Below are 16,379 nucleotides of genomic sequence, written 5' to 3'. Positions count from 1 at the left end.
TATCAGCCACAACTTTAAATTAGGACTTCCTATAAATATGATATGTTTATTACGTAGAACCTGTGCAATGTAAGAAAACTTACAGTTTTCAAATGCTTTGTCAAGACAATACCAATAAAGCTGGAAAGTTAAGTTGTCATTAGTGAAATTTTGAATTAAAATAGTAGCAAACACCATAGGACCAATAAACTGATTGAACAAGAAATACAAAGAAATTAATAAATGAAGCCAGCAGATTACATTTAGCACGAGGAGGGGCACAGCTTCTCATTGAACAATCTAGAATTGTGGGCACCTGAGTAACCTTTTCAGAATTAAACTTGAGGTCTATTAGAATTTAAATGGTTATGGTTAATCATTGCGCATACATCTCCTCATTGAAACATAATTTACCCTTTGACAATTCTACTGCTTCAAGTTGAAGAAAAGGAATTCAAATTATAACATGCAGTATTACACTTCCAAGTCCTGCTCCTCATCATAACATGGGACATTCAATGAAACAGCCAGTTTTTTAAGCAAACACTGAATTGTTCTGATTGACCATTTGAATAAATACATGAATCAGAAAGATTTGGAAGGAAATAGATCCTAAAACAGTGGGACTAGTTTCATTTGGTCGATGTGGACTAATTGGACTAAAGGGTCTGCTTCCGTTCTGTATGACTATGACAGCTTGAACAGCTTTGAAACTGCACCATGGAAAAATGGTTTTGGTAATGTCTACTGATAATAGCTTCTGTTTTAACAGTGAGTCACATTACAAAATTTGAAAGTCTGATTGAACCAAGAGTTGGCTGACTCTCCAGATATTTTACTTAAAAAGGCTGAGAACAATAGGAAATCAAAGAGTCACCCAAGGAATCCATGACATGATAGAAGACGTGTGAATATGAATCAACTAGAGTTCGCGGCCTAATAAGTTGTTTTATCTTCTATGAAGCTACTGCTTCAGCTGGTTATTAGATTTATGCTTTATGAATAAAAGTATTTGAAGTGAATGCAAATTAAAATGGTAGAGTCAAACTGTACTTTCTGAAATAAAGCACACTCCATGGTTGACCAACCCTGGTCAACTAACACTATGTGAAAGAAATTCATCAGCATGTCATAGTGATGATGTGCACGTAACATTCTCAGTTGTCATCACTACGCAAGATGCTAAGGTGGGACCAGGTGCTTTCCCAGAGGGAAATGAAACCTATATGATCACCTTCCATGGACCGTTTATATATTTCGATAAATTATTTCTGCTTCACTGATTGATCTGTTCTCTCAGCCACAGTTGCTGCAACACATTGGGAGAAAACGGGCTTGGTTTAGGAGAAACTAAACCACTAAACAGATTTGTGCACATACAGTCATAGAGATTTACAGTCTGGAAACAGACTCTTTGGTCCAACACATCCATGCCAACCAGACATTCTACATTATCTTAGTCCCATGTGACAGCATTTGGCCCATATCCCTCTAAACCTTTCCTATTCATATGCCCATCCGGATACTTTTTAAATGTTGTTGTTGTACCCACCTCCTCTGGCAGTTCATTCCATACACGCACTACCCTATGCATGAAAACGTTGCCCACTGGGTCCTTTTTAATTCTTTCCCTCTCATCTTAAACCTATACCCTCCAGTTTTGGACTCCCCTACCCTGGGAAAAAGACCTTATCTATTTATTAGCCTGTCCATGCTCATGATTTTATAAACTTCCATAAGATCACCGAAGCCTCTGATGTTCCAGGGAAAATAGCCCCAGCCTATTCAACTTCTCACCATAGCTCAAACCCTCCAACCCCAGCAACATGTGTTACAAAGTACATTAACACCAGGTACAAAAATAAAACAAAGAACTGTGGATGCTGGAGGAGAACGCGTCTCTGGTGGTGGCATACGGTGATAATTTAGAAGCAGAAGCTGATAGGGTGTAAAGTGAGGACAGGGAGCCCTAACATTGCTGTGGAGGGAAAAGAAAGAGGTGAAAGCACAAGTATGGTAAATTAGTTGGACACGGCTAGAAGCTGTGTAAACAAAAGTAGCAAGGTAGCCACAGTTGAAGAAAAAGGTGGAATGGTGAAGTCCCTTCGTAAGGAAGGTGGCATCAGAACAGATATGATGGAGACAGAGGTACTGGGAGAATGGAATGGAATACTCACAGAATGTCCTGTGACATTCAGCGGCACTACCATCAAATTTACCACCCTCATCATCCTGAGGGTTACGTTTGACCAGAGACAGAGCTGGACCAACCGCAAATGCAGTGACTGAGAGAGTAGATTACAGGCTAGGAATCCTGCTGCAAGTAATTCACCACCTGACTTTGAAAAACCCATTTGCCATCTACAATTTGCAAGTCAGGAGTGCAATGGAATACACTAACTGTCTAGATGAATGAAACTTCAACAACACTCAAGAAACCTGACACTAAATCAAGGATAAAGCAGGCTGCTTGATTGGCATCAGGTCCAAAAATGCTCATTCCCTCCACCACCAACACTCCATGGCAGCAGTCTGTACCATCTACTAGATGAACAAGATTCAGCAAAGCTTCTGAACACACAACCAGTGCCATCCTGAATGACATGGGTGGGTAATGCATGGGAACATCCCCATCTGCAATTTCTTCTGGAAGAAATGAGATTGACTTGGAAATATACCGTCTTTCCTTAGTATCCTAAGGTCAAAATCCTGGAACCTCTTCCTGACGGCATTGTGGATCCACCTATGCCAACTGGACAGCAGCAGTTCAAGACAGCAGCTCACCACCACCTTCTCAAGACCAACTCAGGTTGGGCACCAGATGCTGTCCCAGCTGACAATGCCCAAACCCCATAAATGAATAATAAAAGCAAATCCTTGCCCTAAGTGATAAAATCTATCAGCTTTCCTAATTCATGCACAATGACACTCAGATCCTATTTCATCTCAAAGCTCTCAAATTTCTCACCATTTAGAAAAATGCTTTCGTTTTTATCCTTGCTGCCCTTATGGACAATTTCACATTCTCCTTCATTATGTTGCATCTGCCACATCTACCCACTCATTTAACCTTTACACATTCCTCTGCAGCATCCTTTTTCCTCTTCAGAGCTACTTATCAGTGTCATCAGCAAACTTGGCAACCATACCCTCCATACCTTCATCCAAGTTATTTCTATAAATTGTTAACAGTTGAGATTCCAGCCCAGATATCTGCAGTACACCACTTGCCAACTTGAAAAAAACTAACTTATGCCTAATTTTTGCTTCCTGTTAACAAGGCATTCAATGCCAATGTGTTACCCTTAAACCATAAGATTTCATTTTCCACAATAAGATTTGATGTGGCACTTTAACGGCTTCAGGAAATCTAAATACAGTACATCCATTAGTTTCCTCTTATACACAGCACATGTTACCTCCACAAAGAGCTCAACTAGATCAGTCAAAACTGACTTCCTGTTCACAAGACAATGCTGACTCTGCTTCACTTTCTTGAACTTATCTAAACACTTTGCCTAACCTAATTAATAATAGCTTTTAGCATTTTCCTTTGATGGTGTTAAAAATAATTGACCTGTACCTTCCCGATTTCTGTCTCCTCTTTTGACTGTAGGAGTTGTAGTAGTTACTAATAATTGTCTTCCAACCTAACAGGTCCTTCCCTGAATCAATGAAGCTTTTGATTTGAAAACTAATATCATAATGTCAATTATCTCACTAGCGACTTGTCAAACTTTTAAAGCCCCTAGGATGAAGTCCATCAAGATTATGTCACTTGAGTCTACTGCTGTAGCAATATAACCAGTACCACCTCTCTATGAATCCCACAGCTACCTAGAATACACCTCCTCCCACCCACCCTCCTGCAAAAATTCCATCCCCTATTCCCAATTCCTCCGCCTCCGCCGCATCTGCTCCCACGACAAGACATTCCACTCCCGCACATCCCAGATGTCCAAGTTCTTTACGGACCGCAACTTTCCCCCCACGGTGATCGAGAACGCCCTTGACCGCGTCTCCCGCATTTCCCGCGACACATCCCTCACACCCCGCCCCCGCCACAACCGCCCCAAGAGGATCCCCCTCGTTCTCACACACCACCCTACCAACCTCCGGATACAACGCATTATCCTCCGACACTTCCGCCATTTACAATCCGACCCCACCACCCAAGACATTTTTCCATCCCCTCCCCTGTCTGCTTTCCGGAGAGACCACTCTCTCCGCGACTCCCTTGTTCGCTCCACACTGCCCTCCAACCCCACCACACCCGGCACCTTCCCCTGCAACCGCAGGAAATGCTACACTTGTCCCCACACCTCCTCCCTCACCCCCATCCCAGGCCCCAAGATGACATTCCACATCAAGCAGAGGTTCACCTGCACATCTACCAATGTGGTATACTGCATCCACTGTACCCGGTGCGGCTTCCTCTACATTGGGGAAACCAAGCGGAGGCTTGGGGACCGCTTTGCAGAACACCTCCGCTCAGTTCGCAAAAAACAACTGCACCTCCCAGTCGCAAACCATTTCCACTCCCCCTCCCATTCTCTTGATGACATGTCCATCATGGGCCTCCTGCACTGCCACAATGATGCCACCCGAAGGTTGCAGGAACAGCAACTCATATTCCGCCTGGGAACCCTGCAGCCATATGGTATCAATGTGGACTTCACCAGTTTCAAAATCTCCCCTTCCCCTACTGCATCCCTCAACCAGCCCAGTTCGTCCCCTCCCCCCACTGCACCACACAACCAGCCCAGCTCTTCCCCCCCACCCACTGCATCCCAAAACCAGTCCAACCGGTCTCTGCCTCCCTAACCGGTTCTTCCTCTCACCCATCCCTTCCTCCCACCCCAAGCCGCACCCCCCGCTACCTACTAACCTCATCCCACCTCCTTGACCTGTCCGTCTTCCCTGGACTGACCTATCCCCTCCCTACCTCCCCACCTACACTCTCTCCACCTATCTTCTTTACTCTCCATCTTGGGTCCGCCTCCCCCTCTCTCCCTATTTATTCCAGTTCCCTCCCCCCATCCCCCTCTCTGATGAAGGGTCTAGGCCCGAAACGTCAGCTTTTGTGCTCCTGAGATGCCGCTTGGCCTGCTGTGTTCATCCAGCCTCACATTTTATTATCTTGGAATCTCCAGCATCTGCAGTCCCCATTATCTCTGATACTATTCCACCTCTCTATGATTGTGATTTTTGTGTTCCTCCCTCTTCTCTATTTCCTGATTTATCACTGCTTCTGGGATTAATTGCCCAGATTTTCATGTGGTAATTTTTCCAACATTTTTCACAAAATAAAAAGAACATTAACAGAACAGTTTTGCTGTGCTATGCTGTCTAGCCCATTACTTGCAACTTAATATTTGTGAAATGTAACACTTTGATGTCTCCAACTATAGCTTATCTTGTTTAACAATGCAAACATGTAATAGTGATTACTGAGACATCATGACCACATCCATCACTTCAGGAGATTTGAAAGAAATGGCAGTAGCTGTGGTTGATATGCAGTCACACAATATACATTTAAAAAGCAAGGAAACAGAAACACTCTTCAAAGGATGAGGATAAAAGCATTTCATTCGAAGTAACTGAATGGGGGCATTCGTTATAGAGGGATCAACAGTTTCAAGCATCATTCCCTGTTGTAGAAGTAACTGAATGTATTCTAACTCTGGAGGTGACATGTGGATGGGCAGCAATGTAGCATAAATTCTTCCTCTTCCAGTATACTGGGCGAAATAAAAAAAAAATCAGAAAAAGAATTGAATGAGACAAGTCTGACTGAAAACACAGTACATAAAAAGTCGTTAATCAACAGGTGGCACTGTCTGCTAAATTTGACACTCAGTTTCTTTTCAGGAGTGATGAAATTAGAATCAGTTTACCACAATCGCTCTAACCTTAGGTAGGGCTGTTTAGCATCATCCATAATTGCAAAGTAGGTTGCTACATGCATACTGACAACATTCATTGTCCTCATGACTAACTGTCTGTCAGACTGCCTGTCTAGCAATAAGTCAAATGATCAAATGACAAAATTGATACAGATGTGTGAAAGATCCATTTTGGGAGCAAGAACCAGGAGAGGCAATATAATGCTACAGATGAAATCCTAAATGGAGGAGTGCAACAGCAAAGTGACCTTGGAGCACAAGTGCGGAAATCATTGAAGGCCTCAACAAAGATTATGAAAAAGTTAATAAGATATACAGGATCTTTAGCTTTAAAAACAGAGGCAATGTGTACAGAAGCAAGTTATGATGAAGTGCGTCCGATTATGGACGCCACATCTCTCTGCTGTAGACTTTCAGGACTGACGGTGACACTTCCAACTCTGGTTTGATTCATTCTGAGACAGCATATAAACCCGGAGTGGGGTCTGCCATTTTGCCACATTCAACAGCCAGGTAGAAGATTTAGAAGATTTATGCATTCACTTTGACACCCTGGATTTACTTCCACATGTACCAACCAAATTTCTCAATGTAGTCGGTGCCTTCCTGAACAAATCCTCTCCATCTGGATGTGAGTTTGCTCGCTGAGCTGGAAGGTTAGTTTTCAGACGTTTCGTCACCTTTCTAGGTAACATCATCAGTGAGCCTCCGATGAAGCGCTGGTGTTATGTCCCGCTTTCTACTTATCTGGTTAGGTTTCCTTGGGTTGGTGATGTCATTTCCTGCATTGGTGATGTCATTTCCTGTTCTTTTTCTCAGGGGGTGTTAGATTGGCTCCAAGTCAATGTGTTTGTTAATGGAATTCCGGTTGGAATGCCATGCTTCTAGGAATTCTTGTGCGTGTCTCTGTTTGGCTTGTCCTAGGATGGATGTGTTGTCCCAATCAAAGTGGTGTCCTTCCTTATCTGTATGTAATACTGCCATTCCTAGATGTCACAGTAGAGCGAACAGCCAATGGGGAACTTCAAACCAGCGTCTACAGGAAAACAACACATACGGACCAAATACTGAACTACAGGAGCAACCATCCCAACACCCACAAACGAAGCTGCATTAGAACATTATTCCAACGAGCCACCACACACTGCAGCACAGAGGAACTACGCAAGAGCAGAGGAAAATCACCAATACAGCGTATTCAAAAAGAACGGGTACCCTTTGAACACAGTCTGCCGATTTCTCAGCAACAAACCCAAACAAACAGACAAAACGGGTTCAGAAACCATAACCACTCTCCCCTACATCAAAGACGTTTCCGAAATGATTGCCAGGCTACTTGGACCCCTTGGCATCAGGGTAGCCCACAAACCCACCAACACACCAACACACTAAAACAGCAGCTAATGAACTTAAAAGACCCTATACAGACAACAAATAAAACGAACGTCATCTACAAAATACCTTGCTAGAACTGTGACAAACACTACATTGGACAAACTGGCAGGAAGCTAGCCACCAGGATACATGAACATCAACTAGCCACAAAACGACATGACCCACTATCACTCGTATCCTTACATACAGATAAGGAAGGACACCACTTTGGGACAACACATCCATCCTAGGACAAGCCAAACAGAGACATGCACGAGAATTCCTAGAAGCATGGCATTCCAACCGGAACTCCATCAACAAACACATTGACTTGGAGCCAATCTACCATCCTCTGAGAAAAAGAACAGGAAATGACATCACTAATGCAGGAAATGACATCACCAACCCAAGGAAACCTAACCAGATAAATAGAAAGCGGGACATAACACCAGCGCTTCACCGGAGGCTCACTGATGATGTTACCTAGAATGGTGACGAAACGTCTGAAAACTAATCTTCCAGCTCAGCGAGCAAACTCACATCCAGAACCTCAACCTGAGCTACAAAACTTCTCAAAACTTGCTAAACCCTCTCCATTTTGGTTGGGTACAAAACAGATACTCCTATGAATCCTCAAGGAAGTTAGAACTCAAACATGCTTTGAGGCCCTGAAAAGGTTTCTACTCTCCTCCAGCGAGTGTTCTGCCATAATTAGGTTCTCATTTGAGTAGGAGCAGCACAGTGGTTAGCACTGCAGCCTCACAGTGCTAGCAACCTGGGTTCAATTCTAACCACAGTGACTGTCTACGTGAAGTTTGATCATTCTCCCCATGTCTGCTAGGTGCTCTGGTTTCCTTCCACAGTCAAAAATGTGCAAGTTAGGTGGACTGATCATGTTAAATTGCCCAGTCGGTGTCCAGGGATGTACAGGCGAGGTGCATCAGCCATGGCAAATGGTGGTGGTGAGTGGGATGCTCTTCAGGGGGTTGATGCAGACTCAATGGGCTGAATGGCTTCTATTTGCACTGTACAGATTTTGTTCTATTCTACTTGCTTTGCAAGTCTGGTGCCAGGCAAACAATTGATATATTTTATATAGCATAGCTGATTTTGAATGGTTACTGCCTTGATGCTGGCATGTTAGATTGAGAAAAGGATGTTACAACTGAACTAACTTTCTTGGCACTGGATTTGGAGGATCCAGCAAAGTTGGTGGAAGTTCTCCAATGCTTTAAGGTGGTTGTTGTTAGTTGTTTTAAGTCTGCTAAGTATTTGGATTGTGGGGATCACTGGTGGTTGCTAAACCATGACTTTAGTCTTAGATTTGAAAGCCTGGTCCTCAAATATTCTTCTTTTCAGTCAGCCAGAGTTTGAGCTGGCACAGATGATGATAAGAAATTGAAGAAGGTGCAGAGAAGATTGATGTGATAGATTGAGGAAGCTGTGCTATAAAAAAAAATGGGACAAGCTGTTTACCGCTTAGAGAGCTAAGAGTCTAGACCAGCCTAATGTCCTCCTTCTGAGTTATACCTATTCTGAGAGTCTGTAATTCAAGAATACAATTGTATAAACAGAGAATAACAAAACACTGCAAGAAATCACACAGACAATGCTGCTTCTTTGAGAAAGCTATCAAATTAATCTCACACTTCTTTTTGCCAGTAACCCAACAAATTGTCCACCTACCTACTGAAATTTAATCCTCAAATCTGCTTCAATTTTTTTTTAAGGTAGTACAATCCAGATCTTAGTAACGTGCTGTTCCCTCTTTGGAAGAATCCAGAACTAGGGACACAGATTAAAAATAGGGAGTCCCCAATTTATTCATCTGACAATTGCAAGGATCTGAAATTCTCTTCTCCCAAAGTGTGGTGTGGATGGGTAATTGAATATTTTTAAGGAAGAGACAAATAAATAGATTATTTACTAACAGTGTCAAAGGGTATCAGGGATAACTAGGAAGGTGAAGTTAGGGTCACAATCAGATCAACCATGATCTTATTGAAGGCACAGCAGACCCGACAGGTGAATCACCTGCTCCTCTTCCTACTTCATATATTTTGGTGTCTTTGCACTACATTAACAATTTTTTCGCCTCATACCACCTCCAATTATTTTACCAAATATGCTAAATGTGGCTTTTCTGCTTACTGACAGCTTCTCTTTAATGACAAACCTACATTTAACCTTTGGTTCTCTAGTCCTTCTTTATAACTTCCTTGCTTTTAAAATTATGTCTCTGTAAAGTACAATCTAAGTTTGTTTAAGCTGCATCCCGTTCAGTATTTCACCATTTTGTTTCAATCGCCTCTCCAAATCTTCCCTACCAAATTTAACCATTAGACACATGTCTGATTTAACCACATGAAAATGTTGGGTTGGATTGGGGTGGACAAAAATCGCATGACACCAGGTAATAGTCCCTAAGGGTTTATCTGAAAATGCAAGCTTTCAAAGCTCAGCTCCTTCCTCAGGCGTAGTGTGAGATGGAGTGTATAAGACGCAGAATTTATAAGCAGAAAGGTAACAACCCTAAAACTGGCCAGCTTTTGTTAAATCTTTAATCAGTTAGGGAGAAGGCTACTGATTAAATGCAGAATCTAGTTTCCTTTTATTCATTGTCCTGAACTAATTAAAGGTTTTATCAATGTATACAAAAGGTGACATCTCAAGTCAGACAATGCATTTTAAATGTCGTGATCTTGCTAAGAATTCTGTTTTAAACTGGAGTCAGAACAGCAAAACAGAAAGTATCTGCGACTACACTAGCATAGTGGATGGAATAATTCATATGTATGAGAAAGCGCGAGAGAGAGCACGCATATGCAGTGTGGTGGGGTCACCTGTAATGCGACATGAACCCAAGATCATGATTGAGGCCATCTTCATGGGTATGGAACTTGGCTTTCAGCTTCTGCACGCTATTTTGCATTGTTGTGTATCTTGAAGTCCACCCTTGGAGGACGCTTAACTGAAGATCAGAGACTGAATGTCCCTGACCCTTGAAGTGGTTCCCCCCCACTGTCTGGTGATCATTGCGCAGTGCAAATTCATCCCTTGTCATAGCATCTGCATGGTCTCACCAATATACCATGCCTTGGGGCATCCTTATCTGCATCATATGCAATAGACAACATTGGCTGAGTCATAGGAGTATCTGCTGTGCACATGGTGGGTGGTGTTTCCACGTGCGATGGTAGTATCCATGTCAATAATCTGACTTGTCTTGCAGAGGTTGCCATGGCAGGGTTGTATGGTTTTGTGGTTGATGGCATCCTGAAGGCTGTGTAGTTTGCTGCAAACAATCATCTATTTAAAGCTTGGCTGTTGTTTGAAGGCAAGAAGTGGAGGCATAGGGATGCTCAACTCATTGACCACCAATTCTATCGTGCCACAGCGAAAAACTGCAATGACCTCCTCAGGAGACAGGCAAAAGACAGGACCAATAGGGTACTCTATCATCCAGTACTTCCCAGGGCGGATAAGCTATGCCGTGTTCTTTGCAGCCCTCAACGCATTATTGATAATGAGGAGTACCTCATCATGAGCTTCCTTACACTTCCACTTCTCATCTTCAAACAACCACCAAACCTCGAACAAACTACTGTTCACGGCAAACTACCCAGCCTTCAGGATGCCATCAACGACAACACCTCACAACCCTGTACAGCAACCTCTGCAAGACATGTCAGATCGTCAGCATGGACACCACATTATATACTTACACACACACTCACTCATACGTTTACACAGACACCCACCCCCTTTCTCTCACACACACGCGCGCACGCGCATGCACACACACACACACCTACTCTCTCAGAAACACACACACACAAACATACATACACAGACACAGACATACACAAATTATTTCATCCAAAATGTGTCTGTCTAGTTGCAGATACATTCTGTTTTGCTCAAAACAAATAAAACCTGACCCCAGTTTACAGCATCGACAGATTCTAAGCAAGGCCTCACAGCTAAAATCCACTGTCTGACCTGAGATGTCACCTTTTGTATATATTAATGAAATGTTTAATTAGCTCAGGGCAACTACTTGAAAGGAATTTAGATTCTGCATTTTAATCAGTAGTCTTCTTCCTAACTGATGAAAGATTCAAAAGGCGGCCAGTTTTAAAGTTAACTTTATGCTTATAAATTCTAATGTCTTATACCCTCTCTCACACACTACGCCTGGAGCAAGGAGCTGAGATCCAAAAGCTTACATTCTCAAATAAGCCTGCTGGACTATAACCTGGTTGTTGCAAGATTTTTGACTTTTGCTTATTTAACTTCCAAGTTGCTCTGACCTGTAATGTAGTTCAATATATGGAGCATAAGTGACAATATCAAGAGTTTATACAGAAACAATGTTCAAAACAAAGTTAATTAGATTTCTGAACTTACTATTTAGTTGAATCAGACAGTTGGTACTCTCTCCGTCTGTCATAGGACTCTTGGATGCCTGGGTCAATCCATAGACATTTTATTGCTTCCACATAGGGGTTATCAAATGTTGTCACTTTTTCCACATCAATCTCACGAATTAACTGCGCATTTGCCTGTAAAGAAAAAGATGTTTTAATGCTTCACATGACCCCTTTCCCACTGGCAAGTATACATAACAAAGTAAATATTACAAATATCCATTGTTGCTGTTTTGTAGCTACTCCAGGCCATGCAATTCTCAGACTGTCAGGGTGGACTGAGGAACTGATCCCAGCCCTTGAACTACACTTCAGCGAGCACACAGAACTTTTTCCCGTGAGTGCTACATACAGTAGGTCAGGAAATCAGTGTTTTAAATTTCTAGCTGCAGTGTCCCAGTGTGGTGTTGAAAATGACTCCTGAGCTGGAATTTACTGGAGCGGAGCTTCCTGTGGCATGACTAGGCAGTCAGACTTGGCCCTGCACCTTTGAAATAGAAAAGTTTGCCTTTTTAACACCTTATAAACCAAACAAATAATGGCATGATGAGTGCAACAGTCTATCTAGGATCTTCTTTCATCAATAAGATTTAGGACTGAAAGAAGAAACTGAAGGCTCAAAAGTGCACAGAAAATCAAAAATGGAAATCTGAAACAAATACAGAATTACTGAAAGATACTCAGCAGGTCTGGCTGCGCCTGCAGACAGAAAGTGTGTTAAAATTTAGGTCAGTATGACTCTTCTTCAGAACCCAGGCATCCTATAACCCTTAGCAAGGATATATTCATCTTGGAGAGAGTACAATATAGATTTACAAGAATGATACTTGGACTTCAGTGGTTATGAGGAGAGATTATGCAAAATAGCCACGTTTTCTTTAGAATTTAGAAGATTAATCAGTGATCTGATTGAAGTTTGAGATATTGACAGCCAAGACAGAATAGATAAAAATAAACTATTTCCACTGGTTGGAGATTCTAGAACTAATGACATAGCATAAAAATTAGGACCAGACCATTCAGGAGAGATGTTCAGAAGCAATTCGACACACAAAGGGTGGTAGAAGCTTGGAACTCTCTTTGACAAACAGAAGTGGGTGCAAGGTCAGTTTTAATTTTAAAGTTATGATTATTTAACAAAAAAATTATCTAAAAATATTAAGGAATATGGGACAAAGGCAGCATATGGAGTTGGGCTGCAAATTAGCTCTGATCTCACTGGGCGTCATAAAAGGCTCAAGTGGCTGAATGGCCTACTCCTGTTCCTGTGCTCTGATGACAGTTTTAAGAAATATCATACGACACACAATGAATATTAACTCTCTCTCTCTCTCTCTCTCTCTCTCCACAGATGCTACCAGACTGACTCAGGTTCTCTACCATTCCGTGTTTGCTGCAAAAATCAACAGATTAAGTGCATGAGCAATGAAGCCATTGATGGAGTATAATAATGTGGATATTTATGAGGTAGTAAGAATAAAAAGGAAAACGTTTTTTCTCCAAGGTATTAAAAACTTTTGATTGTTGATATTCAGAGAGAGATTTGAGTATACAAGGGGTATGTAGTTAGTTTGCACTGCAAGCAGATAGAATGCAAGAATAATAGTGTTGCTAGAATTGTGCTTAGCCTTGGCGCAATCACACCTGGGAGTTTTCATCTCTGTACCCAAGGATAACTTGTCTTTGCGGCAATGTAGCTAAGACTCCAAAGATTAGTTCTTTTATCATGAGGAGCTGAATAAATTGGACAAAATCCCTGCAATTTAGAAGAATTTGATCTCATTCAAACAAGCAAAATTCTGACAGACATTAAAGTTGGTTCCCCTGGCTGGCAAGTCTGGGTTACAAGTGAACGATGTCAGGCTAAGGGGTGGATAAGAAGTCTTGCTTTTGATTTAAAAAAATGTGGGTTTTGTTGATTTATCTGCCTGCAACACCCTATCCTCAGGGCTCCTCATGTAAATGAAAGCGAAAGTGAAGTATTTTCAAGCCTACATAAGTTCTTGACAACTAACAAGTTAAAGTCGTAAGACATTAATGATGATGCTGAGTGACAAACCATGAAACAGGCACAGCAGTTACTCCCACTAGTTTATAACACAGTTAGATTTGTTACCATTTGTCAAATTTTCTGACAATTTCTGTGCTACAGGAAGAGCTGACCAGAGAAAAGAATTTCTTTGATATAGCAACTAATGGCACCCTCGAGACAGAATTCCAACGAAAATAATTAGCAGACATTCAAGTCCAAGTGTAGGCAGCATATCCTCAGATCGAACTATCAAGACCATGATGCTGTTTGTCACAAACAAAACTTTGTGAAATTATTTTGTAGAATTAAATCAAGATGGAAACAGTTTGCGAATGAAATTGTCACCCATTTTTCCATAACCTCAAGTGCTTATATTCCAATTAACAAGCTTAATCAGCATGTTAATGTCGTAATTTACAAAATATCTGGTTATCAAAAATGATGATTGTTTAATAAATGTTGTCCAATCACTGAAACAAATTGAATGTTAAACACTGTATAGAATTTTACAAGCATCATCTGGTCACACGTAGTCAATACTCTGCCTGTCACGAAGAGATGAATTGATGTGTTGTTTGATACAATCTGCTGTTTAGTGAGACTAACAGCCTATTGGTATCACTCCAAATCAAGGCTATCATATAGGAAAACAGCTCCTCTTCTCAGATGATTTCTTGTTGTATCTCAAGAAAAACAGCATGAAAAGTGCGTGATCTATCTCAGATTATCTTGAGGGCTAATTCATACACCACATTACACATTTGTGTGTGTATCAGGTGTTGTGTCTTTTCTTCTTGATGGCATTATCCTGTTGGTGGCAAACACTACCAAGTTGTAGAAGTTGTGAAGCCTGTTTGCAGCCTGTTGCTCAATTTTTTTTTGAGACATCTTATTCCTTCAGGGCAAATGGTTCAGTCTCTACTTTGCCAATAAGATCAATCTTAAAGCACCTTAACTGGTAGGTGTCATAAAATTACCACCACCAGAAAGGAATCTAACTGCTCAATTCCTCTCTAAAATCACAGGCAATTATTGTTGACCAAAAACCAAATACTGTAGTTGTGTCAGACAGAGTTCTAGGGCAATAGTCCAACTCCTCACTCTCCAAAACCTGTACAAACACAGCCCAACTGTGATTGAATTCTCTCCCTATATCTGGATGACTGTAGCTCCAAATGCTTTAAAATCACAATGCCATTCACGACCAAGCAATCAGTTTAATTGGTACCTCAACTCAATATCAAACATTTATATCCTCCACTACTTGTGCACAATGTATTATGGCATTGACAGACATCATAAGCCAGATGCGCACTGAAGCTCCTTCAACAAAATCTTCCTAAAAGTACAACCACTGCCAACTTGAAGAAAAAGAGCAGCAGACACGGTAGGACATCTATAGCAAGGTCTTATCCAATCAAGATGGCACCCTGACTTGGAGTCCTATTGTCACTCCATTATGACTTGGTCTTATTTTAAATGTGGCTATTTAAAGTCCACTAGTCCAAACAGAGCATATTCCAAAATGTGTATGTATTTAGTTGACCCAAATAATGTCTAAAAATCTGAATAAAGGAATCTTGATTGTTGAGCATATTTAACTAATTCCTGTGGCATGCAGCTGAGAATGCACAAGATAGGTGGAGGACAGAAAAAAGGAGAGCAGTTCATGTCAGCATGAAAGGAAATTATATTTTCAACGTACATCCTCTGGTGCTTTGTAAGTGGTTCACATGCTGACTGCATTGGAAATTTATAAATGCAACATTTCATTTCAACATATTTTGATCATTCTCCTTTATGTCTCTTAATACCTATTTCCTTTTTGCAAATATGTTTTCAACACGAGGAAAATGCACCATAGATTTATAAGCTGGTGTAAGAGTTCTTTTAATTCTCTACAGATACTCTTGGCGTTGCAGAAATCACAAATCAAGCAGGATCTGCAGGAGCTTTGTGCCAAAAAACATAAGAGCATTCACCAAAGTTGACTTGCTAACTTGGGTATTTTGAGAAATTGCATTATTGCACTTGCTGCCTTCAAGTGCCCCACACCCATAATCCCACTGCTAATCACCAAACAGTCCTTATGATATACTGCCTTCTTGTGTTAATTGGCAGACCCCACAGGCACTGTTAAATTGATTGGATGATCCCAGGTCAAAAATGCCACATCGTCACACAATCTGGTTGGGGGACCAGCAATATTCTCTTTTGCTTACAGTCAATAAAATTTAAGATCTAGATACTTATAAAAAGAATGACAACAAAATCTCACACATTTTAAGAAACAAAACTGAGCTTTGCTATACAAGGTTAGTAAAGTAAAACAATTTATATTATAGAAAACACTCAGAATTAACACAAAGTAAGAAAGAGACGGATGGACACACAGCACCTCAAACAGCCTCTCAGACCTCTCAGCAACAACCCATATGTCAGTGACACTACCGCTCACCAAATGTGATTAAAACCTGGTCTCATTTACTAGGGATTACAATTTTTTACATTTGGATATCAAGCTTTGGAACTCCTTCAGAAACAACTCCACTACAGACTGTACACCAATGACTGTTCACATCTGAGTAGTTCAATCTCTTCCAAATATATGTTCTACGAGATTCCACAGTCTGCATTTCAGCACTCTGCCCTCTA

The 16,379-nt window shown here is 41.3% G+C and overlaps 1 protein-coding gene across 2 annotated transcripts in view; it reads right to left on the bottom strand.

Annotated features, from left to right (window-relative positions):
* The window catches only part of LOC125450906 (guanine nucleotide-binding protein G(q) subunit alpha), a 193,676-nt gene that overhangs the window by 21,452 nt on the left and 155,845 nt on the right, over positions 1-16,379 (bottom strand). For both annotated transcript variants that reach the window (XM_048527281.1, XM_048527280.2), the window contains exon 3: positions 11,673-11,827. In XM_048527281.1, the coding sequence (XP_048383238.1) occupies positions 11,673-11,827 (155 nt within the window). The remainder of the gene's footprint in view (positions 1-11,672; positions 11,828-16,379) is intronic.

Source organism: Stegostoma tigrinum, chromosome 3, assembly GCF_030684315.1.
Source record: "Stegostoma tigrinum isolate sSteTig4 chromosome 3, sSteTig4.hap1, whole genome shotgun sequence".
NCBI lineage: Eukaryota > Metazoa > Chordata > Chondrichthyes > Orectolobiformes > Stegostomatidae > Stegostoma > Stegostoma tigrinum.
Note: the sequence above shows the minus strand (reverse complement) of the source record. Positions and strands in the feature narration are given on the sequence as shown.